We start from the raw sequence: 25,935 nt of genomic DNA, 5'->3' as shown, positions 1-25,935 counted from the left end.
GGTAAGGTAACAGGGAAGGTTCCAGAACAATCAGGAACCTTCTGGAGACAATTAAGACAGGCTGATTAGAACACCTGCAGCCAATCAAGAAGCTGCTAGAATCAATTAAGGCAGGCTAATCAGGGCACCTGGGTTTAAAAAGGAGCTCACTTCAGTTTGTGGTGTGCGTGTGAGGAGCTGGGAGCAAGGGGCACTAGGAGCTGAGAGTGAGAACGCGGGCTGTTGGAGGACTGAGGTGTTCAAGCATTATCAGACACCAGGAGGAAGGTCCTATGGCGAGGATAAAGAAGGGGCTGGGAGGAGGCCATGGGGAAGTAGCCCAGGGAGTTGTAGTTGTCACCGAGCTGTTCCAGGAGGCAGTCTAGACAGCTGCATTGCACAGGGCCCTGGGCTGGAACCCAGAGTAGAGGGCGGGCCCGGGTTCCCCCCAAATCCTCCCAACTCCTGGTCAGACACAGGAGTCGACCTGGACTGTGGGTTCAGAAAAACGGCCAAGCTGAGGGCTGCCGTGAAGCTCCAAGGCGAGCAAATCCGCCAATAAGCGCAAGACCCACCAAGGTAGAGCAGGAACTTTGTCACAACTGTTTTAGATAAAACATAAAACAGATCTATTAACTACAGACCAATTGGAAGTGATTATAAGTAGTGAGCGTAGAGATCACAGTTGGTCACCTGAGAAATAAAAGTAAAATCACAATCTGAGTCCTATAATCTAGACAGGATTTGAGTCAAGTCGTGTCTCACCCTGATGGTATTGTTGTTGTTCCTTCATACACAGCCTGGGACTCTCCTTTCCTGCCTGGGGCCACCTGCTCCATTCAGTCTTTGTCCTCCAGACGTGTTTCCAGCTGTTGAGTTGTGTGGGGGAGAAAGGCCAAGTGATGATGTCACTTCCCCTCCCTTATTTGTTCCTGCAGCTTGCTGGAAAGATCTTTTGCAATGAAAAGGAGTACTTGTGGCACCTTAGAGACTAACCAATTGGTTAGTCTCTAAGGTGCCACAAGTACTCCTTTTCTTTTTGCGAATACAGACTAACACGGCTGTTCCTCTGAAACCTGTCATTTTGCAATGAAGTGAGTCAAACGGTGTCCATTGTCTACATGTTCTCTGGGAAAGCCATCATTGTTTACAGCTCCTGTGATAGTCCTTGGGAGTGTGGATTCATTTCTGGCTCCTCCGTTGTTGTACCTGAAAGGCTAGTTTTGGGGGGTTCCCAGCCTCACAACCTATTTCAGTAACACACACGTAGCAAAACATCACAGCTCCCCACGCAATGACAACACATCCAATCCAACGGGATATTAATGTCCAACAGATCAAGACTTTTAACCTAGTACCTCACAAAGCAGACTTGGTACAAAACGTATCATGATTATATCACCATGGTAAATATGGGGGTGCCAGGGTGTTGCTTTGGGGTGCAGAGTGTCACACATGCCTTACAGCCCTGCCCACTGGGGCAAGGAAAGTACCAGGTTGCGTGTCCCCAGGAGAGGGGCTGACACAGCCGGGGAACAAGCCAAGGGCACAGCCATTGTGTGCCCAGGGGTCTGATCTGGAAGGGGGCAGGATACCAGGCTAGATGGGCCCATGGGTCAGATCCAGGGCTATAGGGACAGGGTGGGCACTGGGCTAGCTGGGCCTGTGGCTCTATAACAGCGATGGGGGTGCAGGAGGGATGCCCACAGGCTGACCATTGCCTGAGCTTTCCCTGCTGGCAGCTCCGAGCTATCTATAGCATAGCCAGCAGGAAGTGCCAGGCAAGGGCAGGAATTCCAACAAGTCAGGCGAAATTGTTCTCATTTCCTGGTGTGCTCAGGTCAAAGGGAGGGAGCCTCAGCATCAGGCCGGACGTGGCTCTTGATTTTATCTAATCACATCGGTTTAAAGAAACGTGTGCTACCGAACTGGGGATAGAACCCAGGAGTCCAGGCTCCCAGCCCTCCCTGCTCCAAGCACTAGTCCCTTCTCCCCTCCCAGAGCTGGGATAGACCCTAGGAGTCCTGACTTCCAGCTCCCCCCCCCCCACAACGACTAGACCCCACTCCGCTCCCAGAGCCGGGGAGAGAACCCAGGAGTCCTGGCTTCCAGCCCCTCTGCTCTAACGACTAGACCCCACTCCACTCCCAGAGCCGGGGAGAGAACCTAGGAGTCCTGACTCTCTCTACCTACAAACTCACCCACAGCACCCAGGAATTTCTCAGGGCAGCTCAATGAGGAAGGCAGGAGGGAGCCAGAGAGCAGCATAGAAGCGTGGCCAGCAGGGGGCAGCACTGCCCCCACCCTGATCCCCAGGGCTGCCAGGCCTCTGAGAACCACCCCAGCTCAGTGCAACCATGCTTAAAGGGACAGTTGTCTTCAAACAACCACCTCCACCTGAAAATGGTTTGACTCTTAGCCGGCAGAGTCAGGCTTCCAGGCACCAGTTAGGGTGATGTCCGCCTTTGTGGGGTGCTTGTGTGTGACAACGGGCTCCGGCCTGCATGTGTCAGGGTGCGTGTGTGTGTGTATCAGTGTGTGTGCGTGTCACTGGGCGTGTGTGTCGGTGAATGTGCGTGCCAGTCTGTGAGGAGCCCCTCCCTCCCTCCCCCCCGCCCGCAATCTCGCCGCCCGCCCGATAACCCAGCCATGATAAGGGTGGGGGGAGGGGGGTACCGCTGGCTCCGGCCTGCTTGTGCCCAGACAGTCACACGTGGCTGGGACAAAGTGGCTGTATCAGGCCAAGGGCCCTGCAAGGTCAGAGATGGGAAATTGCTGAGCCAGCACCAGCCTGGGCCACGGGGGGGTGTCGGAACCACTGGAGGATCCACAGCTCAGGAGGGGTGTGGGGGCTAGTGGTTAGAGCAGGGGGGGCAGGGAGCCAGGACTCCTAGGTTGTATCCCTGTTGCCCTTGGGACAATCATTCCCCTTGTCATGCTTCAGTTTCCCCATTTGGCCAACACAGGAGTTGTTTTACTACCTTTTCTCTGCAGCATGAGTCAGGCCCTGCAGCGGAAGGGCTGAGACAAACCATCGCACCATCCCTGAAGCTGGCCGCACCCAGGGCCAGCAAAATGCCCCGTCTGCCCAACTCAGCAGCGGCACGACGCCCGCTCAGGAGGGCGCCACGGAGAGCTGCGTCCCTTGAGGCTCCTGAGCCAGCTCCAGCCGGCCCCACAAGCTGCCCAGCTGTAGACGACAACCCGAAGGAAGTGGAATGGAAACACCCACCTTGTTTGTGCTTGTGAGCTGCCCAAGGGAGAGAGAGACCTGTAGGTATATATAGCACAGACTGGTCCCGGCACTCACTGTGCCAGGCATTCTCCAGACACAGCCAGAGACAGGCCCTGCCCCAGCTGGGATCAGGGCCCCGTCATGCCGGGCGCTGCCCAGACACAGAGCGAGAGACAGTCCCTGCCCAGGTCACTCTGTAACTAGACACAGGCAGGATTCTTCTTCCCACTTTACAGGTGGGGAAACTGAGGCACGGAGCTCTGCAGTGACTTGTCCAAGGTCACCCAGCGAGGCTACAACAGTCCTGGGCATTGAACCTGAATGTTTATCCTCCCACCTTAACCACTAGGCCACTTTGCCTCTGGAGGCACATTCTGCAGAGGTGCTGGAACTCGGGGTGCTGATGCTGCACCCGCTGGCTTGAAGTGGTTTCCTTCAGATACAGGGTTTGCCATTTGGTTCAATGGCTCTCAGCCCCCCCGTCCCCCCGTCGCCCGTACAGATTGCTCCAGCATCCCCTGATATTCTCTGCAGCAGAATCAAATGCTTGTCCCTAAGGTCAGCGGCCCAGAGAAAACTGACAAGTCACGTCACGTGCCAGCCGCTCCGCTGAACACCGAGCCGGATCCTCCACTGCGGAAACCAGGAGGAACCCAGTGCTGCCCGTGACCCCAGCTGGGATCTGGGCCCCTGATCTCTCGTCACCTGTTCATGATCTGAACTTGACTATGATTTTTAAAATCTCTTGACTCTTATTTATTCCCAGAACAAGGCCACTTCCCCCCACTTTCTGTGCTCCACGGAGTGTAGAAAGACTTCTGGCTCCTAGCCCCACCCTGCTCTAACCACTAGACCCCCTCCCAGAGCCAGGGGTAGAACCCAGGAGTCCTGGCTCCCAGCCCCACCCCCCTCTAACCACTAGATCCCACTCTCCTCCCAGAGCCAGGGGTAGAACCCAGGAGTCCTGGCTTCTAGCCCCACCCTGCTCTAACCACTAGACCCCACTCCCCTCCCAGAGCTGAGGAGAGCACCCAGGAGTCCTGGCTCCCAGCCTCACCCCCTCATAGAATCATAGAATCATAGAATATCAGGGTTGGAAGGGACCCCAGAAGCTCATCTAGTCCAACCCCCGGCTCGAAGCAGGACCAATTCCCAGTTAAATCATCCCAGCCAGGGCTTTGTCAAGCCTGACCTTAAAAACCTCTAAGGAAGGAGATTCTACCACCTCCCTAGGTAACGCATTCCAGTGTTTCACCATCCTCCTAGTGAAAAAGTTTTTCCTAATATCCAACCTAAACCTCCCCCACTGCAACTTGAGACCATTACTCCTCGTTCTGTCATCTGCTACCATTGAGAACAGTCTAGAGCCATCCTCTTTGGAACCCCCTTTCAGGTAGTTGAAAGCAGCTATCAAATCCCCCCTCATTCTTCTCTTCTGCAGGCTAAACAATCCCAGCTCCCTCAGCCTCTCCTCATAACTCATGTGTTCCAGTCCCCTCAGTTCCAGTCCAGTCCTCCCCCAACTACTAGACCCCACTCCCCTCCCAGAGCTGGGAATAGAACTCAGGAGTCCTGGCTTCTAGCCTCCCCCCCGCTCTAACCACTAGACCCCACTCCCCTCCCAGAGCTGGGGAGAGAACCCAGGAGTCCTGGCTCCCAGCCCCCACAGCTGGAGGGCTGTGTCCCTTTCTCCCAAGCCAGGGGGGTGTCACCTTGCTGGTCCTCACCAGCGCCAGGCGCGTTGGTTCCCCGCGGGGGTCATCCCAAGGTGATCGCAGTGTTTTGTTCTCCACCCGCCAAGGTTATCGGCTCCTGGGCTGTGACTTCAAGGCTCACGCACGAGGGGGGCCCAGCCATGGCACCGCAGCGTCCGCAGTGGGTGGGGAAGGTCCCCTGGGACAGCATAAAAGGCTCCCTGCCGGACCCGGGTGCTTGCCCGGGCCGGACTGCCAGCACTAGCTGTGCAGCCGTCCCTCTGCCAGCGCGGCCACCGTCCCCAGAGTGTCCCACCGGCTGGGCACCCAGAGAGCCAGGATGGGGAAAGCGGTAAGGGCCGGGCTGCAGTGGGAAGGGGCCAGATGCCAGGGTGCTGGGTCTCCTTGTGGACAGCTCGGTAAATCGAGAGTGTGTACGGGGCTAGATAGATAGGTGGATAGAGAGGGTATATGGGGATGGATGGATGGATGGATAGATGGATAGATAGAGGGGAGGATGTGGGGCTGGATGGATGAATAGTGAGATGACTGTGTATGGGGATGAATGGAAGAAGGGGTCAAATGGGGATGGATGGATAGAGGGTGTGTATGGGGATGGATGGATAGAGGGGATATGTGGGGATGGATATATAGATGGTATGTATGGGGATGGATGGATAGAGGGTGTGTATGGGGATGGATGGATAGAGGGGGCAAATGGGGATGGATGGATAGAGGGGGTACATGGGGATGGATGGATAGAGGGTGTGTATGGGGATGGATGGATAGAGGGTGTGTATGGGGAAGGATGGATAGAGGGGGTACATGGGGATGGATGGATAGAGGGGGTACATGGGGATGGATGGATAGAGGGTGTGTATGGCGATGGATGGATAGAGGGGGCGAATGGAGATGGAGGGATGGATAGAAGGGGTACATGGGGATGGATGGATAGAGGGGGTACGTGGGGATGGATGGATAGAGGGTGTGTATGGGGATGGATGGATAGAGGGGGTACATGGGGATGGATGGATAGAGGGTGTGTATGGGGATGGATGGATAGAGGGGGTACGTGGGGATGGATGGATAGAGGGTGTGTATGGGGATGGATGGATAGAGGGGGTACATGGGGATGGATGGATTGAGGGTGTGTATGGGGAAGGATGGATAGAGGGGGTACATGGGGATGGATGGATAGAGGGTGTGTATGGGGATGGATGGATAGAGGGGGTACGTGGGGATGGATGGATAGAGGGTGTGTATGGGGAAGGATGGATAGAGGGGGTACGTGGGGATGGATGGATAGAGGGTGTGTATGGGGATGGATGGATAGACGGGGTACGTGGGGATGGATGGATAGAGGGTGTGTATGGGGATGGATGGATAGAGGGGGTACATGGGGATGGATGGATTGAGGGTGTGTATGGGGAAGGATGGATAGAGGGGGTACATGGGGATGGATGGATAGAGGGTGTGTATGGGGAAGGATGGATAGAGGGGGTACGTGGGGATGGAGGGATAGAGGGTGTGTATGGGGATGGATGGATAGAGGGGGTACATGGGGATGGATGGATAGAGGGTGTGTATGGGGATGGATGGATAGAGGGGATACATGGGGATGGATGGATAGAGGGTGTGTATGGGGAAGGATGGATGGATAGAGGGTGTGTATGGGGAAGGATGGATAGAGGGGATACATGGGGATGGATGGATAGAGGGTGTGTATGGGGATGGATGGATAGACGGGGTACGTGGGGATGGATGGATAGAGGGTGTGTATGGGGAAGGATGGATAGAGGGGGTACATGGGGATGGATGGATAGAGGGTGTGTATGGGGAAGGATGGATAGAGGGGGTACATGGGGATGGATGGATAGAGGTTGTGTATGGGGAAGGATGGATAGAGGGGGTACGTGGGGATGGAGGGATAGAGGGTGTGTATGGGGATGGATGGATAGAGGGGGTACGTGGGGATGGATGGATAGAGGGTGTGTATGGGGAAGGATGGATAGAGGGGGTACGTGGGGATGGATGGATAGAGGGTGTGTATGGGGAAGGATGGATAGAGGGGGTACGTGGGGATGGATGGATAGATGGTGTATATGAGGAGGAATGGATAGAGGACTTTGAAATTTTTAATTTCACAGCAAGCACCCATCTGTTTTGTTATTTGACTTTCCAATTGGAGGTGGCCGGGGGTGTAATCGAGTTAGATAAACGGCGCCTCCTGGGGGCCGCACAAGGAACAACTGGCCCAGCTGTGAGACTCCCACATGGCTGGACATTTCGCAGCCAGAGGACTCCATGGGCTCCTGGCACTCAGGGCTGGCCCCAATGCCCCAGGGCGGCGCTAGGGGACGCTGTGCTAGGCGACCCAGGTGCAATAGGGGGCACTCTCCCTTCTACACCAGCCTTTTGATGGCTTAGAGAACCGCTGTCAATGAGAGAAGGAGGTGAACCGCGCCACCCCTCGCGTCTGGGCACACGCTACGAGCCCCAGCAAACCTCTTGGATGCAGTGCCTGAGGAGGAACAAAGGGATGTGAAGTCATCTGAACCAGTGCTACAGGACCCAGGAGTCCTGGCTCCCAGCCCCCCCGCTCTAACCACCAGACCCCACTCCCCTCCCAGAGCCAGGCGTAGAACCCAGGAGTCCTGGCTCCCAGCCCCCCCCCCCCCCGCTCTAACCACCAGACCCCACTCCCCTCCCAGAGCCAGGGAGAGAACCCAGGAGTCCTGGCTCCCAGCCCCCCCCACCCCCCGCTCTAACCACCAGACCCCACTCCCCTCCCAGAGCCAGGGAGAGAACCCAGGAGTCCTGGCTCCCAGCCCCCCCGCTCTAACCACCAGACCCCACTCCCTTCACAGAGCCAGGCGTAGACCCCAGGGGCTGCTGAGCTGAATACCCAGGCATCGAGATGCCTTATCGCCTACCAGCAGCAGTAGTAGGGCTGTTATCTTGCACAGAGACCCAACTGGGTCCCTTCAGCGCCGCCCTCTACTTGTCGAGCTCAGGGAGCAACTCCCCCAAAGGCCGACAGCAGCAGGGCTGTTCTCCTCTCCACAGGACCAATACGAGATGTACTCGGTGGAGATGGAGAAGCAGGGCGATGGTGCCGTGGATGTGAAGATCAAGAAGAAGAAGACGAACAAGGCGGCGAAGAAGAAGGAGAAGCTGGAGAGCATGAAGAAAGAGATGGACGTGGTGAGTAGGGGCAGTCAGACTGGGGGCAGCCGCAAGACTCGAACATGGGCCTCGCACAAAGCTCTGTTGCTCAAGCCGCTGGCAGTAGTAGTAGAACTGTTAGCTTCTGTGTGGAGCTAGAGGCAGCTGTAGACAACCCCCCATCTCAGAGCAATAGGCTCAGGCTCTCGGCAGACTCAGGCGGCGTTGCTGTGTCAGTCACACCGAGGGCAGCTCCCCCCTCTCCCAGCGACGGGCTCAGGCTCTCGGCAGACTCAGGCAGTGTCACTGTGTCAGTCACACCGAGGGCAGCTCCCCCCTCTCCCAGCGACGGGCTCAGGCTCTCGGCAGACTCAGGCGGCGTCGCTGTGTCAGTCACACCTGGGGCAGCTCCCCCCTCTCCCAGCGACGGGCTCAGGCTCTCGGCAGACTCAGGCGGCGTCGCTGTGTCAGTCACACCGAGGGCAGCTCCCCCCTCTCCCAGCGACGGGCTCAGGCTCTCGGCAGACTCAGGCGGCGTCGCTGTGTCAGTCACACCGAGGGCAGCTCCCCCCTCTCCCAGCGACGGGCTCAGGCTCTCGGCAGACTCAGGCGGCGTCGCTGTGTCAGTCACACCGAGGGCAGCTCCCCCCTCTCCCAGCGACGGGCTCAGGCTCTCGGCAGACTCAGGCGGCGTCGCTGTGTCAGTCACACCGAGGGCAGCTCCCCCCTCTCCCAGCGACGGGCTCAGGCTCTCGGCAGATTCAGGCAGTGTCACTGTGTCTGTCACACCTGGGGCAGCTCCCCCCTCTCCCAGCGATGGGCTCAGGCTCTCGGCAGACCCAGGCAGCGTCAGTCATGCTTGGGGCAGCCCATTCACCCACTCTGGGCTCCCTTCTCTCCTCCAGGATGATCATCAGCTCTCAGTGGAAGACCTGGAGCTGAAGTACCAAACCAACGTGAACAAGGTAAGGGCCTCCAAGATGGAGGCCAGGTAGGTCTGTGCCTCTCAAGCCAGCCCTGGGTGCCATTTACTTCAGATGCCTTGCTCCAGTACAGCCCAGGGGCTAGAGTACAGCACACCTTCTCTGGCTGTGCCCCCCCCCCCCGAAGGTGACCATGCCCTCTACAGGGTAGCCCATCCCCACCAGGCTTTGAGAGCCACTGCTTTTTGGGCTGGGGGCTCCTCCTTCAATCCCCCGTGTATTCAGACAGACTATGATTTGTCCCCAGGGCTGTGAGCTTCCTCTAAGCAGTGCCCCAGCCAGGTTTAGAAGGTATCTCCAGAGCTATGAGCTTCCTGAGGGCAGTGCCCCAGTTGGGGTGAGAGGGACACCAGACAGTGGGAGGAAGACTGCCATAAATAGTGCTGTTTTCAGCCCTTGCTGAGCAATCAGCTCAGGCTCTCTGCAAACTCAGACAGGCATCGGGCACATTTCAGAGCTTTTCTCCCCCACCACAAGAGCTAGAACCTGGCTTAAATTTTTTTAATGAAAGCTGAGATCCTGCAGCATTCTGCTGACTCCTGGAGCTGGGGCCTTGGCTCTCCGTCCGGCCCTGGGTGCATGTTGATCTCTGGAGAGGAAATTGAGAAAAGGTGGAGAAGCTACAGACAGGAAACTGCCTGGACAAAGGCGATTCTGGAGATCCTAGAAACTCTCATAGCCCTACACCTTTATTGAAGCCCCGCCCCTGTGAAGTAGCTCCACCCCATTTTATAGCCACGCCCCCACATAGCATAGGCGTGGCTCCAGCTAACATGGGACACTCTCTCTATCTGCATCCAGGGCATGAACAGCACAGTGGCAGGAGAGATCCTGCTCCGGGATGGCCCCAACGAGCTCAAACCCCCCAAGGGGACCCCTGAATATGTCAAATTCGCCCGCCAGCTGGCCGGGGGGCTGCAGTGCCTGATGTGGGTGGCTGCTGCCATCTGCCTCATAGCCTTCGGCATCCAGTGCGGCCAAGGAGACCTGACCAGCGCGGATAACGTGGGTACCCCATGGTGTGGGGGAGGGGTCAGGACACCTGGGTTCCATCCCTGGCTCCGGGAGGGGAGTGGGATCTAGTGGGTTAGAGCTTGGGGGAGGGGTCAGGACACCTGGGTTCCATCCCTGGCTCCGGGAGGGGAGTGGGATCTAGTGAGTTAGAGCTCGGGGGAGGGGTCAGGACACCTGGGTTCCATCCCTGGCTCCGGGAGGGGAGTGGGATCTAGTGAGTTAGAGCTCGGGGGAGGGGTCAGGACACCTGGGTTCCATCCCTGGCTCCGGGAGGGGAGTGGGATCTAGTGAGTTAGAGCTTGGGGGAGGGGTCAGGACACCTGGGTTCCATCCCTGGCTCCGGGAGGGGAGTGGGATCTAGTGGGTTAGAGCTCGGGGGAGGGGTCAGGACACCTGGGTTCCATCCCTGGCTCCGGGAGGGGAGTGGGATCTAGTGAGTTAGAGCTCGGGGGAGGGGTCAGGACACCTGGGTTCCATCCCTGGCTCCGGGAGGGGAGTGGGATCTAGTGAGTTAGAGCTCGGGGGAGGGGTCAGGACACCTGGGTTCCATCCCTGGCTCTGGGAGGGGAGTGGGATCTAGTGAGTTAGAGCTCGGGGGAGGGGTCAGGACACCTGGGTTCCATCCCTGGCTCTGGGAGGGGAGTGGGATCTAGTGAGTTAGAGCTTGGGGGAGGGGTCAGGACACCTGGGTTCCATCCCTGGCTCCGGGAGGGCAGTGGGATCTAGTGGGTTAGAGCTCGGGGGAGGGGTCAGGACACCTGGGTTCCATCCCTGGCTCTGGGAGGGGAGTGGGATCTAGTGAGTTAGAGCTCGGGGGAGGGGTCAGGACACCTGGGTTCCATCCCTGGCTCTGGGAGGGGAGTGGGATCTAGTGAGTTAGAGCTCGGGGGAGGGGTCAGGACACCTGGGTTCCATCCCTGGCTCTGGGAGGGGAGTGGGATCTAGTGAGTTAGAGCTCGGGGGAGGGGTCAGGACACCTGGGTTCCATCCCTGGCTCCGGGAGGGCAGTGGAGTCTAGTGGGTTAGACTGGGGGGGGGGGGCTGGGAGCCAGGACTCCTGGGTTCTATCCCTGAGTCTAGGAAGGGAGTGGAGTCCAGTGGTTAGAGTGGGGGTGGGGGGAGGAGCTGGGAGCCAGGACTCGTGGGTTCTCTCCCCAGCTCTGGGAGGGGAGCGGGTTGTCCCAGGCTCTCTGCAGACTCAGGCAGCTTGGCAAAGCAGGGGGCACCGCTGGGCCAGGTGATGAGTAATAACCTTTCTCCCTGTGCCCTCCCCCTGGGCAGCTGTACCTGGCTATTGCGCTCATCGCTGTGGTGGTCGTGACTGGCTGCTTTGGCTACTACCAGGAGTTCAAGAGCACCAATATCATCGCCAGCTTCAAGAATCTTGTGCCACAGGTAAGCAGTAGGGCTGGGAGGGGAATCCAGGCCATTCATACCCCAGTCATTGCACTGGGGGTGGGGGTCTAGTGGTTAGAGCGGGGGGACTGGGAGCCAGGACTCCTGGGTTCTATCCCTAGCTCTGAGAGGGGACTGCTTAAAGCAGAGCCATACCTATGTGCTGCTGTTCCCAGCTGCCCCACCCCAGAGGTGGCTGCATCTCAGCGCTGGGCGAGCCTTCACCGTGAGACGTCCCCGTGTGGCTGGAGCTCTAAGGTTAACGTTGACTCTTCTCGCTCTCCTAGCAAGCCACGGTGATTCGGGACGGGGACAAATTCCAGATCAACGCCAACCAGCTGGTGGTGGGTGACCTGGTGGAAATCAAGGGCGGGGACAGGGTCCCGGCCGACGTCCGGATCATCTCAGCACAGGGCTGCAAGGTGCGGCGGGGGGGTGGGGTGGGTTCTGCCTTAGATGGGCATGGGGGTGGGGGAACATGGGGTACGTTCTGTGTGTGTGTGTGTTTTTCTGCCTCCTGCTGGACGGTTCCTATCCATCTGCCCAGCTGATCACTTGGGCACCCATTGATCTTCCCCCACACTCCTGGGCCTGCTCCCTCACCCCCCCCCCCCCCACAGCCTGCCATCCACGCCAGAGGCCTCCAAGCTGGGGCAAGGGGGGGATTCAAGGTGGCACTGACCCACTGGGCTCTCTCTTGCAGGTGGATAACTCATCTCTGACAGGGGAGTCCGAGCCCCAGACCAGAGCCCCCGAGTGCACCCACGAGAGTCCCCTGGAGACCAGGAACATCGCCTTCTTCTCCACCATGTGCCTGGAAGGTGCCAGCAGGGAAGGGTCCCATTGGCGCGTGAAGGGGAGACCCAGCTGGGGGCGCTCTCCCCCTAGCAGTCAGGGCTGGCCCCAATGCCCCAGCATGGCACTAGGGGGCGCTGTGCTGCAGGGAGCGGGGCGGGGGGCTCTCCCCGGCAGTCAGGGCTGGCCCCGTTCGTGGGTGGAGTGTGGGACGGCTCAGTGGCAGGCGCTGTCTCTAAATTCCCTCCTGTGGTTTCAACTGAATACAAGATTCTCCTTCACATCCTGTCCTAAATCACTGTGCCGTGTTGCTGTGAGGTTGTTCCCCTGCTGCCCCGCCCCAGAGGTGGCTGCATCTCGGTGCCAAGAGAGCCCTCCCTGGGCACTGTTTCGTGCAGCTGTTCCCCAGCTGCCCCACCCCAGAGGTGGCTGCATCTCGGTGCCAAGCGAGCCCTCCCTGGGCACTGTTATGTGCAGCTGTTCCCCAGCTGCCCCACCCCAGAGGTGGCTGCATCTCGGTGCCAAGAGAGCCCTCCCTGGGCACTGTTATGTGCAGCTGTTCCCCAGCTGCCCCACCCCAGAGGTGGCTGCATCTCGGTGCCAAGCGAGCCCTCCCTGGGCACTGTTATGTGCAGCTGTTCCCCAGCTGCCCCACCCCAGAGGTGGCTGCATCTCGGTGCCAAGCAAGCCCTCCCTGGGCACTGTTATGTGCAGCTGTTCCCCAGCTGCCCCACCCCAGAGGTGGCTGCATCTCAGCGGATCCCTCCCTCAGGCACCGCCACCGGCATCATCGTTAACACCGGAGACCGCACCATCATCGGGCGCATCGCCAGCCTGGCCTCGGGCGTGGAGAACGAGAAGACACCCATCGCCATCGAGATCGAGCACTTTGTGGATATCATCGCCGGCCTGGCCATCTTCTTCGGGGGAACCTTCTTCGTCGTCGCCATGGTGATCGGCTACCCCTTCCTCAAGGCCATGGTCTTCTTCATGGCCATCGTGGTGGCCTACGTGCCTGAGGGGCTGCTGGCCACCGTCACGGTAAGTCCCCCTTGACCAGCCCTTGCAGGGTCCTGACTCCGAGCTGGTCTCACAAGGGATCCAGTCCAGGTTTTGTGCCAGCTTCACCCTGACTTCAATCCAGTCCCACAAGTAATCCAGTCCGGGTTTTCTTTCAGGTTCATCTTGACTCCAATCCAGTCTCACACGAGATCCGGTCCAGGTTTTATACATAGTTTGCCTCCGATCTTGCTTTGCGCAGGTGCCGGTCGATGTTTTACGTTGTTTTCACACTAATGCCAATCCGGCCTCACACCAAATCCAGACCGGATTTAATGCAGTGGTTAGGCTGACCTTGAGCCAGTTTTGTACTGAGTCCAGCCCAGGTTTTGTGCAGCATTTAGGCTGATTCCGATCCAGTTTCAGCGTGGATTCAGTCTAGGTCTTCAGCCTCATTCTGGATCCGGTTCAGGTTTTGTGGGGTTTAGACTGACTCTGATCTGGTGTAACACTGGATTCTGTGTTATATACAATACTTAGACTGGCTCTCATCCAGTTTTATAGTGAATCCAGTCCAGATTTTATAAATAGTTTGAGTCCAAGATCATTTCATATTGGTCCAATAATGGATCCAGATTCAGATTCTTTCAGACAGTATTCAGGGACCGGTCTCACATCAGATCCAGTCCGGATTTTGCAGTATTTGGACCAACTCCTAATCCAGTTCCACACTAGATCCAGTCTAGATCAGCGTTTCTCAAATGTGGCCACCAGGGGCTTTTCTTGCGACTGGGAGGGCTCAGAGCAGTGCCTCTCCCCCAGGGCCACCAGAAGGGGTTGGTCCCTTCCCCCCTCTGGAGCCACAAATGCCAGAGAAGCAGGCGGCCAGTTAGGCCCCACCTTCCTGGGGGTGGTGAGGCTCGGGCTTCAGCCCTGGGGCAGCAGGGGGCAGGCTCCAGTCGTGCGACTTCGGGCTCGGGCTCCGGCCCTGTACCCAGCCATGCAGTAGCAGGCTGCAGTGGTGGGCTCCTGCCCACAGCCACAGGGCTTCGGGGTCTGGCCCTGGACCCTGGGCTCACTGCCCCCCCACTGCCCCTGGCCCCCCATCCTTCCCCCGATTACCCCTGGCCCCCACTCCCTCCCTGACCCACCATCCTCCCCCCGCATTACCCCTGACCCCCACTATCTCCCTGGCCCACCATCCTCCCCCCCATTACCCCGGCCCCCACTATCTCCCTGGCCCACCATCCTCCCACCCATTACCCCTGGCCCCCACTCCCTCCCTGACCCACAATCCTCCCCACAATTACCCCCAGCCCCCACTCCCTCCCTGACCCACAATCCTCCCCACCATTACGCCCAGCCCCCACTCTCTCCCTGGCCCACCATCCTCCCCCCACTGCCCCCTGGCTCCCTTCCCACCTCCCCATCCAGGGCTTAATTTGTCCCCTGGCTTGCCAGGGCTGAGTAAGCCTTCTATGAAAATTGATATTTGTACGGTTGTTAATATCACCATTCACAGCCTCCCAGCTAGCTAGCAAGTCTGCCATGAAAAGTGATATTAACAAACATACAAATATCACTTTTCACAGCAGCCGACTTCCTTAGCTAACAAGTCTTTTTTGAAAAGGCAACCAAAACCACAAGAAACAACAACAAAAGACAAGAATGGGCAAAGCACCTTATTTGTGTTTCTAGTCTGCTTAGGTCCCGTGAAGAATAGAGAACTGGACATTATTATTGAGTCTGCAAAAAAATCCTACATAAATAAATGACAATGATTTGGACATGTCTATGTGCATATTTAGTCGTTTTTCCTCAAGTTAATTAAGTATTTTAAGAAAAAAATTGTCAGTGCGGCCACCAGCAAGAATTTCTTGTGAGAACCCCGGTCTAGACTGGGTGCAGCATTCCATCGGGATTTACCCCGATTCCATTCCAGGTTTCAGGCTGTGTTTAGATGGTCTCCAATCCAATTTGAGTTTTCTACAGTGCTCACATGAGCTCAGATCTAGTCTCTCATTGCATCTAGTATAGATTTTGCATAATGATGTTTACACTAACTCTGATTCTAGTCTCAAATTGAATCCAGTCCAGATTGCGTGCCGTGTTTAGACTGACTCTGATCCAGTTTTATACCAGATTCAACCCAGATTTTGTGAAGCATTCCTACTGACTGAGTGATCTGGTCTCACATCTGATATACTTTGCTGTTTATGCTGACTCTGATCTTTCTTCCTTTCCCTCCCTCCCTTCCTCCCCTGGCAGGTCTGTCTCTCACTCACAGCCAAGCGTCTGGCTCGAAAGAACTGCGTGGTGAAGAATCTAGAGGCGGTGGAAACTCTGGGCTCCACCTCTGTCATCTGCTCCGACAAAACGGGTACCCTGACCCAGAACCGCATGACTGTCTCCCATCTCTGGTTCGACAACCAGATTCACACGGCTGACACCACAGAGGACCAGTCAGGTATGGGACACTGTTCAACCAGCTGCTGCCATCCCGAGGTGGCTGCATCCCAGCGCCGGGCAAGCTGTCCCACTCCGGTGTTATGTGCAGTGGTTCCCCAGCTGTCCCGCCCCAGAGGTGGCTGCATCTTGGCACCAGGCAGGCTTTTCCCATGCAGTATTATGTGTGGCTGTTCTCCAGCTGCCCCGCCCCAGAGGTGACTGCATCTCAGCACCCGGCAAGTCGTCCCTGCTTCTCTGGTGCTTTGGGACATTTCAGGTCGGAAGCGGGACAGGGAACTCCTCGGCTGTTATATCAATCTCTCTCTCCTTCAGGGCAGAGCTTCGATCAGTCATCGGAGACATGGAGAGCTCTGTGCAAGATTGTGTCTCTCTGCAATCGAGCCTTCTTCAAATCAGGCCAGGATAACATGCCGGTGCCCAAGGTACGGCCCAGTATGCAGGAGAGACGAGACTGGCAATATAGACAGCTTGACCACCTATCATTTAATGGGGACTTAGATCTGACATACAAAATGGGTTCAGCAGGGGGCGCTCTCCCCTGGCGGGCGCTGTGCTGCAGGGAGCAGAGTGAGGAGGGGGTGCAGCAGGGGGCGCTCTCATGCTGGTCATTAAAAGATCTCATGACTCTAGTCTCAAAAATCAGGCAGTTTCTCTCTTGCTGTTCCAGCTCAGGATAATTCCACTGTGCCTCTGACCTGAGCGTTCATTTAGATGTGGCATTATTTTCCCTGCCATAACTGTGCAGCGCTGTCGCTGTGCGGCTGTTCCCCAGCTGCCCCGCTCCAGAGGCGGCTGCAGCTGAGCGCTGGGAGAGTCATCCCCATGTGCTGTTATGTGCAGCTGTTTCCCAGCTGCCTCACCCCAGAGGTGGCTGCATCTCAGCACTGCTTGGGAGTCCAGATTCCACTCACCTGTTCTCCCTTCTCCAGAGGATCGTGATTGGAGACGCCTCAGAGACGGCGCTGTTGAAGTTCTCCGAGATCACGCTGGGGAACGTCATGGAGTACCGGGAGCGCTATAAGAAAGCCTGTGAAATCCCCTTCAACTCCACCAACAAATTCCAGGTCAGCAGACGTTTGCGTCCTGGTCCTGCTAGGCCTTCAGCTCCAGTTAGGAGGATAAGAACCTTCTACTGCTACCAGCGGATGTAGTGACTCCAGGAGAGGGAGACAGGACCCAGGTGTCCTGACTCCAAGTCCCCTGCTCAAACCACTAGGCCCCACTCCCCTCCCAGAGCTGGAGCTAGAACCCAGGAGTCCTGCCTCCCAGTACCCCTGCTCTAACCACTAGGCCCCACCCCCCTCCCAGAGCTAAGGATAGAACCCAGGAGTCCTGATCCTCCTGCTCTCCGCACAGCTGTCCATCCATGAGTTGGAGGACCCCCGGGACCCCCGGTACCTGCTGGTGATGAAGGGGGCCCCGGAGCGGATCCTGGAGCGCTGCGCCACCATCATGATCAAGGGGCAGGAACTGCCCCTGGACGAGCAGTGGAAGGAGGCATTCCAGACGGCGTACATGGACCTGGGGGGGCTGGGAGAGCGTGTGCTGGGTAAGGGGGCATGGATGGGGGCTGGGGGAGGGTGTGAGGGGTAAGGAGGCATGGATGGGGGCTGGGGGTGGGCATGCTGGGTAAGGGTGGGGGTCATGGATGCGGGTGGGGGCTTAGGGAGCGGGAGGTGCCCGGGTGTGGGGCACGTGGGACTGAGGTGGGGGGCTCTGTGCGTGGGACTCATGGGGCCAAGGCTGGAGGCCCCCCAAGGTGTGGAGGGCAGGTGGGCGGATCGGGGGGGGAATTCCCAGTCCTAAGGGGGATGGAGGATCCCCGGGCATGGGGCACGTGGGACTGCGGTGCTGGGGGGGAACCCCAGTGCCCCACCCCTCACGGGCCCTGTTCCCTGCAGGGTTCTGCCACCTGTACCTGGACCCAGGGCAGTTCCCACGCGGCTTCTCCTTCGACACAGAGGAGATGAACTTCCCCACCAGTGGGCTCTGCTTTGCCGGCCTCATCTCCATGATCGACCCGCCCCGCGCCACCGTGCCCGACGCCGTCATGAAGTGCCGTACTGCCGGAATCCGGGTACGGCACCACTGCCCCGGGGAAGCTCACAGCTTCAGAGTCCGCTCCCCCACCCTGGCTGGGGCACTGCCCCAGGGAAGCTCACAGCTCCAGAGTCCCCTCCCCCACCCCTGCTGGGACACTGTCCTGGGGAAGCTCACAGCTCCAGAGTCCCCTCCCTGAAGCTGCCACCTGGAGCGCTGACGCCCTTCCCTCACCCCCAGGTTATCATGGTGACTGGAGATCACCCCATCACGGCCAAGGCGATTGCGGCCAGCGTGGGCATCATCTCGGAGGGCAGTGAGACAGTGGAGGACATCGCCGCCAGGATGCGCATCCCCGTGGAGCAGGTCAACAAGTGGTGAGATCCCTGCCCAGAGCTGCGAGAGAACCCAGGAGTCCTGGCTCCCAGCCCGCCCTGCTCTAACCCCTAGACCCCACTCCCCTCCCAGAGCCAGGGATAGGACCCAGGAATCCTGCATGGTGGCTCAGCAGAGGGCATTGTGTGGGGTTTCTCAGCAAGGGGCTCTGTGCTGCAGGGGATGCTGTGTGGGTGGCATAGGCACTGACTCCGTGGGTGCTCTGGGGCTGGAGCACCCACAGGGAAAAATTGGTGGGTGCTCTGCAGCTCCCCATCCCCCCGCCCCAGCTCACCTCCGCCTCCTCCCCTGAGCGCGCCGTTGCATCCTGCTTCTGCCCCGGCTCCCAGGGCTTGCACCGTGCTGGGAGAGAGGAGGGGGAAAGTGGCGCAAGCAGGGAAGGAGGCGGGGCCGGGGCATGGATTTGGGGAGGGGTCCAATAGGGGCATGGAGGGGGCTGAGTTGGGGTGGGGACTTTGGGGAAGGGGTTGGAATGGGGGCGGGGCCGGGGGCGGAGGGGGTGCGAGTACCCACCGGCTCCGAGAAAAGTTGGCACCTCCCCAGGGGTCACTGTGTGGGGTGGCTCAGCAGTGGGGGCTCTCTCTCCCTCCCCAGGGAGGCCCGGGCCTGCGTGGTGAATGGGGGGCAGCTGAAGGACATGGAAACCGAGGAGCTGGTTGAGATCCTGAAGATGCACCCCGAGATGGTCTTCGCGCGGACCTCCCCCCAGCAGAAACTGATCATTGTAGAGAGCTGTCAGAAACTGGTGAGGCACCCAGGAGCTAACCCACCCGCTCCCTCTGCCTATTGCCCTGTGCTCAGTCCTTCGTCTCTGGTTTTCACGGTCCTTCTTTCTTTTTCGCTTTTCTTTCATATTCTTTCTTTGCTTTCTCTGGCTTTCACATATTTTCTTTATTGTTCATTTTATTGTGTTTTTATGGCTTTCTTTCTTTCTTTCTTTCTTTCTTTCTTTCTTTCACCCTCCCCCAATGTTCTCCCTCCCTTCCGCCGTGTCCCCCACCCCCATGACCTGCCTGTCCCCCCTCCACAGGGTGCCATTGTGGCTGTGACAGGTGACGGGGTGAATGATTCCCCGGCTCTGAAGAAGGCTGATATCGGGGTGGCCATGGGCATCGCTGGCTCTGATGCTGCCAAGAATGCGGCCGACATGATCCTGTTGGATGACAATTTTGCCTCCATTGTCACCGGCGTGGAGCAAGGTGCTCATGGAGCGGGGGGCTTAGACTCCAAATGGGCCAGGCAGCCTGGGGGCCAGCAGGGGGCGCTCTCCCCAGGGTGTGGGGGGCACTGACAATGCAGCTGGGACCTCAAGAGGGGCTGAGAGCATCTCCCAAGCAATTGGGAGCTCTCCCCAAGACAGGTTCGGAGGGTACCGGGGGGAGGTTCGGATGTCTCCCCGGGAAGGGGGTGCTCTGACGGGCTGTGTTCCTGCCCAGGCCGCCTGATTTTTGACAACCTGAAGAAATCCATCGCGTACACCCTGACCAAGAACATCCCGGAGCTGACCCCGTATCTGATCTACATCACGGTCAGCGTCCCCCTGCCCTTGGGCTGCATCACCATCCTCTTCATCGAGCTCTGCACTGACATTGTGAGTACGGGTGCTGGGCCACAGGCAGCGGGGTGGGGGCTCTCCCCTGGCAGTCAAGGCTGGCCCAATGCCCCAGCATGGAGTTAGGGGGAACTGTGCCTCAGGGAGCAGGGTGGGGGCTCTCCCCTGGCAGTCAGGGCTGGCCCTGATGTCCCAATGCAGTACTAGGGGTGTGCTGTGCTGCAGGCAGCTGGGTGGGGGCACTCTCCCGGACACCTGGGTTCCTCAGCTCAGCCCCGCGAGTCTCTCTCGTTCTCCCTGCTAGTTCCCCTCGGTGTCCCTGGCCTACGAGAAAGCTGAAAGCGACATCATGCACCTGAAGCCCCGAAACCCGCGACGCGACCGTCTGGTGAACGAAGCCCTGGCTGTGTACTCCTACTTCCAGATAGGTGCGTCCCCCGCAGGACGCCTGGGTTCTAGCCCCAGCTCTGGGATGGGAGTGGAGCCTAGTGGGTAGAGCAGGGGGGCCTGGGAGCCGGAGGATCCAGTTTGAACCCTCTGTCCCCCCTTTTTCATAGCTCACCATATATGAACCTCTAGTTCTGGTGGCTTCCCCACATTAATTAACCCTCTTTGAGGGATTGACATTGGGTCAGATTTGGGGGGCAAGGGGTGGCTCTGACATATGGGCAGTGGGGCTGGACTTCAGGGGCGGGGCCAAACAGAGCTCATCCCGCCTCCCTGTTAGAACTCATGGGTGGAGCCACACACAGCTGGCTTTGCCTCCCATCCCACCCTGTTGGGAGCCAGCAGGGGGCAGCACCAAGTCCCCAGGGTGCCGGGGGCATCCCACCCTCATGGCTTTTCCTCCCTCCCCCCACCTGCCCAGGGGCCATCCAGTCCTTCGCCGGCTTCACGGACTACTTCACGGCCATGGCCCAGGAGGGCTGGTTCCCCCTGCTCTGCGTGGGGCTGCGGGCCCAGTGGGAGAATGACCACCTCCAGGACCTGCAGGACAGCTACGGGCAGGAGTGGGTGAGTGATGGACCATCCGAGATAACAGCTGCTGCCAGGAAATGAAGCAGCTAGATCCACTTAGAGGATAACAGCCGTACTGCTGCCGCTGGGGAATGGAGCGACTCCATTAGCCCCACCTAGAGGATAACAGCCGTACTGCTGCTGCCAGTCTACTGGAGAGACCTCTGTTAACTTTAGCTCCCGTGGTGGAGGTCTGGACTGTGAATCTCAGTGTGTGGGGGTCCAACCCCTCGCCCCAGGGCGGGAAGGTTGGAAGCAAGGCCTGGGATACCAGGGTGGTTCCTTCTTGAATGTCAGTGTACGGGCAGGAGACTGGCTGGCTCAAGGGAATGGCACTCAGCGCCTTTCCCCTCTAGGGGGCGCCATCTCCGATCTGGCCCCAGGGCTGGCTCAGGGGACTGGGGAATGGGGCACGGGGTCTTTCCCCATGTGGATGGTGGTGGAGGCTGACTCTGACTGGTCGCCGTCCCCACCCTCAGACATTTGGGCAGCGCCTGTACCAGGAATACACCTGCTACACCGTCTTCTTCATCAGCATCGAGATGTGTCAGATCTCAGATGTCCTCATCCGCAAGACTCGCCGTCTCTCCGTCTTCCAGCAGGGCTTCTTCAGGTGAGCAGGGAGCCCGCAGGCCACTGGGGAGAGAACCCAGGAGTGCAGGCGACCTGTTTTTCTCCATCCATTCCCCAGCTGCCTACCTTCCCCCAGCGTCAGCTGCATCTCAGCGCCCGGCGAACCATCCCCATGTGGTGTCATTGTGCGGCTCTTCCCCCGCTGCCCCGCCCCAGAGGTGGCTGCATCTCAGCGCCGGATGAGCCAGCTCTATGCAGGGTTATGTGCAGATGTTCCCCAGCTGCCCCACCCCAGAATCAGCTGCATTTCACCCACCTCCGTGTGGCGTCACTGTGCAGCTGTTCCCTAGGTGCAGTGCCCCAGAGGTGGCTGCATCTCAGTGCCGAGCAAGTCATTCGCTAGCATCCTCCCAGGTGTAAGACGCTACAAGATGGGGGTTTGGTCTCGGGTGTCCCTGTATCACTGGCGACTGGGTGGTCCTGCCTATTCAGCTGCACGGAGAGCGTGTCAGCCAGGGGCAGCTGCCATTCGCTGGCCTCACCCGAGCTCACGGTCTGCTTCTGTGGCAGGAATAAAATCCTGGTGATCGCCATCGTGTTCCAGCTCTGCCTGGGCTGCTTCCTGTGCTACTGTCCCGGCATGCCGAACATCTTCAACTTCATGCCCATCCGGTGAGAGCTGGGCTACCCCCTGCTGGTTCAGCCCGGCGCTAGGGGGCGCTGTGCTGCGGGGGGCAGGGTGGGGGCTCTCCCCTGGCAGGCAAGGCTGGACCCGGTGCCCCAACGTGGCACTAGGGGGCGCTGTGCTGCGGGGGGCAGGGTGGGGGCTCTCCCCAGCAGGCAGGGCTGGACCCGGTGCCCCAACGTGGCACTAGGGGATGCTGTGCTGCGGGGGGCAGGGTGGGGGCTCTCCCCGGCTGGCAGGGCTGGACCCGGTGCCCCAACGTGGCACTAGGGGGCGCTGTGCTGCGGGGGGCAGGGTGGGGGCTCTCCCCAGGCAGGCAGGGCTGGCCCCGATGCCCCTGGAGGGCACTGTGCCGCTCCAGAAACCAGCGTTGGTTCTTCAGCCTGGCTTAGCGACCGCTAAGGGCTCAGCGCTGTGGCTGAGTAGGTGCTGCCGTCTCGTTCTCCGTGGCTAAGGTCTCTCTCCTGGCTCCTATCCAGATTCCAGTGGTGGCTGGTGCCGTTGCCTTACGGCATCCTCATCTTCGTCTATGATGAAATCCGAAAGCTCGGAGTCCGCAGGCACCCCGGAAGTGAGTAACCGAGAGATCGCGCGAGCAGCTGTTCCCCAGCTGCCCTGCCCCAGAAGGGGCTGCGGTTCAGGGCCAGGGGAGCCATCCCCATGTGGCGTTATGTGCGGCTGTTCCCCAGCTGCCCTGCCCCAGAAGTGGCTGCATCTCTGCACCGGGCGAATATAACCTATCAGGGTACAAGTCAGATTAATGAGCTGCTGTGTCTCCCCTATCCTGCAACCCTGGGTGCTTTAATGCCTTGCTGAAGTAGCTCCCAGCTGGGCTGCTCACAATCTAAACGGTGCAAACCACACCGGCATGTCTGTATGTAACAGCAGCCTGCAAGCCACCCCCTGGCTCTCCCCAGCCTGGGTTATACGGCGGGGTGACCCCAACACCCCCCCAGTCTTAGATTCCCCCCCAGAAATGCCTGTCCCACCCTGCCTGGTCCTCTCCTCAACAGTACAAACTCTTTTAAGTTCATTATTCCTGTAAGACAATGGTTTTCAACCTGTGGGCCGCACACACCCCCCAGGAGTCCGCAGGCTGCGTCTAAGATTTCCAAAGGGGTCCACACCTCCATTCAAAATGTTTTTAGGGGTCTTCAAATGGAAAAAAAGTTTGAAAACCCCCTGCTTTAAGGGACCCATGTGCCGGCTTTGCCTCCCGCAGTTATTCGAACCCTTCCGTTTAAACTGGGGGGATTAGCTAAACCAGGAAAACCAGCTGATTCACGAGCCAGAGAGACCGCTTTTAAGTGAGGCCACGTTAAGGAGGCATAAAAATGAGAAATGGCCCCAAGAGACGAGGTTTCCGAAGGCCTAACCGAGCAAACGATAGCAGAATCATTGATTGCAGTGCTGCAGATTCGATCGCATGGTGTTTTAATAGCGCGTGCTGCGAAGAACCACAGGAGACCCATGAAAGAGTAATTCGCACCGTGTCGGGGGCTCCCTGCCCTGCAGATTGCTGACCAGCTTTCAGGACGGGACACCCCCTCCCCCACCTCGAGTCCAGAGCCAATTTCCTGTCTCTCTCCTGGGGCAGAGAGCGCAGGGCAGGGCGGGAGATGGGGTGTCGTGGGGCAGCTGCCCCTTCGTTTTATAGGCCAGTCCCCGCATGTAGGGTGAGCAGACAGCAAGTGTAAAAAATCGGGACAGGGGGTGTGGGGTAATAGGTGCCTATATAAGAAAAAGCCCCCAAACTGGGGACTGTCCCTATAAAATCGGGACATCTGGTCACCCTACCCCGAGGGCAAAGCGCTTTCAGTGAGGAGCCAGGCGGCAGCCGGCTGGGGAAGAAAGGAAACTCCATGCTGGCTCTTTGCTAAAAATATAGATTTTTTTTTTTTTTTTGCACCGCCCACTGCCCTGAGAACCAGGTAACGGCCCATCAGCCTTGTTCACAGCAGGCTCAGGTGGCTACTTGCCCTTTGTCATGGAGGAACTGGTTTGGCCGCTCCCCAGATTTCTCTGGAAAACAACCTTTGGGTCAGTAGCTCGGCTTGTGTTTCTAACTGCACCTCCAGGCCATCTGCCACCGTGTTATTGCCCAGCAAATCCTGAGTTTTTCAGTGCTACCGCACGAGGCCTTGTAAAAACTGTCGTGCAGTAGTGCGTGGGTTGAGGCGTATTCTGGCACCGTGCGTCATCCCAGTCTGGCGTCAGGTGCGGCTGGTCGCCAGCTGCCCCACCCCAGAGATGGCTGCATCTCAGCCCTGGGCAAGCTACACCCATGCAGCGTGATATGCAGCTGTTCCCCAGCTGCCCCACCCCAGAGATGGCTGCATCTCAGCCCTGGGCAAGCTACGTCCATGCAGTGTTATATGCAGCTGTTCTCCAGCTGCCCCACCCCAGAGGTGGCTGCATCTCAGCCCTGGGCAAGCTACACCCATGCAGCGTGATATGCAGTTGTTCCCCAGCTGCCCCACCCCAGAGGTGGCTGCATCTCAGCCCTGGGCAAGCTGCGCCCATGCAGCGTTATATGCAGCTGTTCCCCAGCTGCCCCACCCCAGAGATGGCTGCATCGCTACCCCAGTGACACGCTCTAACACTGGGATCCTCCACAGCTCCAGCAATCTCACTGTATTATTCATTCTTCTTTTCCACAGGCTGGTGGGACAAAGAACTTTACTACTAAAGGCAAAGCTCTGCCCCACGGCTGCTGCTGCCCCCGGCCTCTTGCAGCATCTCAGGGCTTACACCACCCCCTCAGTGCAGCAAAAGAGATACAGACGCCCACACCATGTTCCCGGTCCCTGCTTCACCAACCTGGAAACTACTGGAGAATGCAAACCCCTTGGGTCAGGGGCACCAGCCATGGAGGGAACAAGACTGGCCCACTCGCATCAGTTCATAGCTAGGCCTTGCTGGCTCTTTTTGAGTAGTTGGAAGCAGGACGCCTGGGTTCTACCCCTGGCTCTGGGAGGGGAGTGGGGTCTAGTAGTTAGAGCAGGGCAGCTGGGAGCCAGGACTCCTGGGTTCTATCCCCAGCTGTGGGAGGGAAGTGGGGTTGAAGGGCTAGAGTGGGGGTGGGAGGCAGGACTCCTGGGTTCTCTGCCTGGCTGTGGGACGGGAGTGGTGTCTAGTGGTTAGAGCAGAGGGGGGGTTAGGAGGCAAGACTCCTGGGTTCTCTCCATATCGCTCAGTTTCCCACTGGTCAGGCACTGCTCACCCTTCCTCTTGCTGGGGTGGGGGAGCTTTAGCAGACGCCCGGTTTCCACGGCAGGCGTGGCTAGGTAGCGTTGGCTTTCAGCCAGACTCTCTCTGAAGCGATAGGACACAGGGGGCCGGACAGACATCAATTCCCAGCTCACCCAGACTTGGGAGACCTCCCTCGCTTGCATCTCACAGACCCAGGACAGGAAAATGCTCCATGAGGGGCTGACAGACGGGCGTCCTGCCTCCCTGTGTTCCCAGGGGAGCTGGCCCAGTGGGGTTCCATTGCCCCCCTAAGCGGGATGGCAGCTTGGAAAAGAAGCAAGAGGAGGTTGCGGGACAGAGCAGAACTACAGCCCTTCTCCCCCCCCCCCCCCCCGCCACTCTGAGCATCTGCCCATCTAGCGCGGTATCCCGTCTGCAGCACCTACCCTGATATCCCGACACCAGCATCTATCACCTATCTAGCCTGAGATCCTGTTCCCTTCGTGCTCCCCCCGATCAGATCCATGGGCCCATCTAGCCCGATATCTGGCCTCCACCCTGGCTCAGACCCCCGGGCCCCACTCCCCCTCACTGATCTGTGCTGGATTCCTCGGCGGAAGGAGCATAGCTCCCACAATGCACCTGGCTGCCCCATGGCAGAGGCCTTAATTCCAGCCTGACCCCCAGGTGGGGCTCACCCCTCCCAAAAACTAGGGGCCCCTGTCCACCCAGCTACTACCAGCAGGAAACCC

At 58.7% G+C, this 25,935-nt stretch overlaps 1 protein-coding gene across 1 annotated transcript; it reads left to right on the top strand.

Moving 5' to 3' along the window:
- Positions 1-5,248: 5,248 nt before the first annotated feature.
- ATP4A (ATPase H+/K+ transporting subunit alpha) lies at positions 5,249-25,055 on the top strand. The gene is made up of 23 exons (XM_048828378.2): positions 5,249-5,260; positions 7,975-8,112; positions 8,979-9,038; positions 9,858-10,061; positions 11,352-11,465; positions 11,753-11,887; positions 12,169-12,286; positions 13,033-13,301; positions 15,528-15,726; positions 16,041-16,150; positions 16,658-16,792; positions 17,085-17,277; positions 17,630-17,805; positions 18,009-18,145; positions 18,759-18,909; positions 19,195-19,363; positions 19,601-19,755; positions 20,021-20,144; positions 20,585-20,730; positions 21,213-21,346; positions 21,877-21,978; positions 22,471-22,562; positions 24,652-25,055. Exons 1-23 carry the CDS (start codon positions 5,249-5,251, stop codon positions 24,678-24,680), a joined length of 3,102 nt encoding a protein of 1,033 aa, XP_048684335.1. The 3' UTR covers positions 24,681-25,055.
- Positions 25,056-25,935: the final 880 nt, after the last annotated feature.

This window comes from Caretta caretta, chromosome 24, assembly GCF_965140235.1.
Source record: "Caretta caretta isolate rCarCar2 chromosome 24, rCarCar1.hap1, whole genome shotgun sequence".
In the NCBI taxonomy this organism is placed as follows: Eukaryota; Metazoa; Chordata; order Testudines; family Cheloniidae; genus Caretta; species Caretta caretta.
Note: the sequence above shows the minus strand (reverse complement) of the source record. Positions and strands in the feature narration are given on the sequence as shown.